Raw genomic sequence first — 2,640 nt, 5'->3', positions numbered from 1 at the left:
AATCCAAAACATTTTTGAAAAAGTGTAGATTTTTGAAGATTTCGAATGAAAAATTAGTAGGTTTATAAGGATTTTTAAAGGTTTCAAAAGAATAAAAAAAAAATGGTAAAAATCTTCAAAAAATACGAAATCATTTTTTCTATTACAAAATTTTGAAATTTTTAATTTCACAATAAATCCAAAACATTTTTGAAAAAGTGTAGATTTTTGAAGATTTCGAATAAAAAATTAGTAGGTTTATAAGCATTTTTAAAGGTTTCAAAAGAATAAACAAATGAAATTTATAGACAAAAAGCTGCATTTTAATTTTTTTTTTTAATAATTTCTACTAAAACAGACAAAATTTTATATCAAAAGATAAATATTTTAAAAAATAGTTGAATTTTTTGTTTAAAAAAACTTGGTTGTCTTTTCAAGATCAAAATTTGTAAACAAGAAATAAGATTCTACAAAAAAAATTGAATTTTCAATCCAAAATATCTTATTTTGAATCAAAATTTTTAATTCAATCTAGTAAAATAGTAGTAGTCTAGTAAAATTTCCTGAAATTAAAAAAAAATCTTGCTTCACAGAATATTACAAATGCCTTGAAATCCCTGCAAATGAAATTTTATAAACAAAAAGCTGCATTTTCATTTTTAAAAAAAGAATTTCTAATAAAACAGACGAATTTTTAAATCAAAAAATCAATATTTTTAAAAATAGTTCAATTTTTGGTTAAAAAATACTTCGCTGTCTTTTCACGATCAAAATTTGTAAACAAAACTTAGATTTAAAAAAAAAAAATTGAATTTTCAATCCAAAATGACTTATTTCTAATCAAAATTTTTAATTCAATCCAGTGAAATTTTATGAAATCTAGCAAAATTTCATGAAATTAAAAAAATCTTGCTTCACAGAATAATTCAAACGCCTTGAAATACCTGCAAATGAAATTTATAAACAAAAAGCTGGATTTTAATTAAAAAAATAATAATTTCTACTAAAACAGACAAATTTTTATATCAAAAGATAAATATTTTTAGAAATAGTTTAATTTTTGGTTAAAAACACTTCGTTCTCTTTTCACGATCAAAATTTGTAAACATGAAATAAGATTCTACAAAAAAAATTGAATTTCCAATCCAAAAAGACTGATTTTTAATAAAAATTTTAAATAAAATCCAGTGAAATTTGATAAAATCTAGCAAAATTTCCTGAAATTAAAAAAGAATCTTGCTTCACAGAATATTTCAAACGCCTTGAAATACCTGCAAATGAAATTTTATAAATAAAAAGCTGCATTTTCATTAAAAAAAAAAAAGAATTTCTACTAAAACAGACGAATTTTTAAATCAAAAGATAAATATTTTTGAAAATAGTTGAATTTATGTTACAAAAGAAGCAATTAATTGAAAGAAAAGCGACATTAAGAAAAGTAAATAAAAAAATAAATGTTTTGAACTAAAAAAAAATATATAAATTAATTAATTAAAAATAATAATATTTACCTTCACTTGTGGCCAATTTCCGATAGCCAACTTGCGTTTTCCGGTCGTAAGGAGCGACAATGCCAGCTCCATGCAAAGTCCTCGCCACGACTTTCCTCTCCCTTTCCTTCATTCCTGGCGTATGTTTTTCCAGACTAATATTCTTCTCTTTCGCGAAAGCTTTCACTTTCTGCTGGAGACGAGCGATTGTCGCCTTCTCAAAAGGATTCGCCAATTTAATCCTCTCCTCCAAATAAGCGCTGCAATCCAAACTTCATCATTCATTTTCCACAACAACAATTATTTTAGAGACCAAAAATAGTCTCAATAAAAATCAGAAATTTAAAAAAATTAAGATCGTATGTAACAAAATTTTTCAAGTATTAAAAAATGAATTTCTTTAAAATTGAACTAAAAAAAAATTAAAATTGAAAAAAATAAATAATTTTTCAAAGAATTCATCTTTTTGGGGTTAAAAATTGTATTGTTTGGTTCAATATTGAAGTATTTTCTTGGAAATTCGTCTTTTTTGCTTGAAAACTGAAAAATCTGTTTGCATTTTTTTTTCATTTTTGAATTAGAAAATTTCCTTTTTTAAATTCGACTATTTTGTTGCAAATTCATCTTTTTCCTTGAAAAATGTTCGATTTACAATTTAATTTTCTCTTGATAATTTACAATTTTGGGTTAAAAGCGCAAATATTTGGTAGAAAAAAAAAGAATTAATTTTCAGCTTGAAATTATTAATTTTTTACCATAAAAGACGAATTTTTGTGACAAAAGCCGAATTTCAATCAAACGAATTAAACGAGGGAAAATTAATTTTCAATGAAATCCAGTTTACAAAATTAATTATAAACAAAAAAAAAGTAATTTTCAACCAGCTAAATTCCAATAAAAAAGAGGAATTTTTAACCAAATTCTTGCATCTTCAACCAAGAAAAGGTGAATTAAAAAAACCCCATGATGCATTTTCAATGAAATATATGAATTTTTGTAAAAAAAAAAAACAGGAATAAAATTAAATTTTGTAAAATTCCTCAAAAAAATTTGATATGGTTTTTTTTTTAATTGTATTTAAAAATAATATTCAAAAAGACTTTTAAAAGATTTCTAAACGTAATGAAAAAGAATTTGCAAGTTTTCTGAAGGAACTTCATTAAAATTGAAA

The 2,640-nt window shown here is 22.8% G+C and overlaps 1 protein-coding gene across 1 annotated transcript in view; it reads right to left on the bottom strand.

Annotated features, from left to right (window-relative positions):
• The window catches only part of LOC117172777 (histone PARylation factor 1), a 21,456-nt gene that overhangs the window by 2,885 nt on the left and 15,931 nt on the right, over positions 1-2,640 (bottom strand). Inside the window, exon 3 of the mRNA XM_033360985.1 lies at positions 1,491-1,729. Coding sequence (XP_033216876.1) covers positions 1,491-1,729 — 239 coding nt within the window. The remainder of the gene's footprint in view (positions 1-1,490; positions 1,730-2,640) is intronic.

The sequence above is a fragment of the Belonocnema kinseyi genome, chromosome 5 (genome assembly GCF_010883055.1).
Source record: "Belonocnema kinseyi isolate 2016_QV_RU_SX_M_011 chromosome 5, B_treatae_v1, whole genome shotgun sequence".
NCBI classification, from domain to species: domain Eukaryota; kingdom Metazoa; phylum Arthropoda; class Insecta; order Hymenoptera; family Cynipidae; genus Belonocnema; species Belonocnema kinseyi.
The sequence above is the reverse complement of the archived record's forward strand: the minus strand, read 5'-3'. Positions and strand labels throughout refer to the sequence as shown.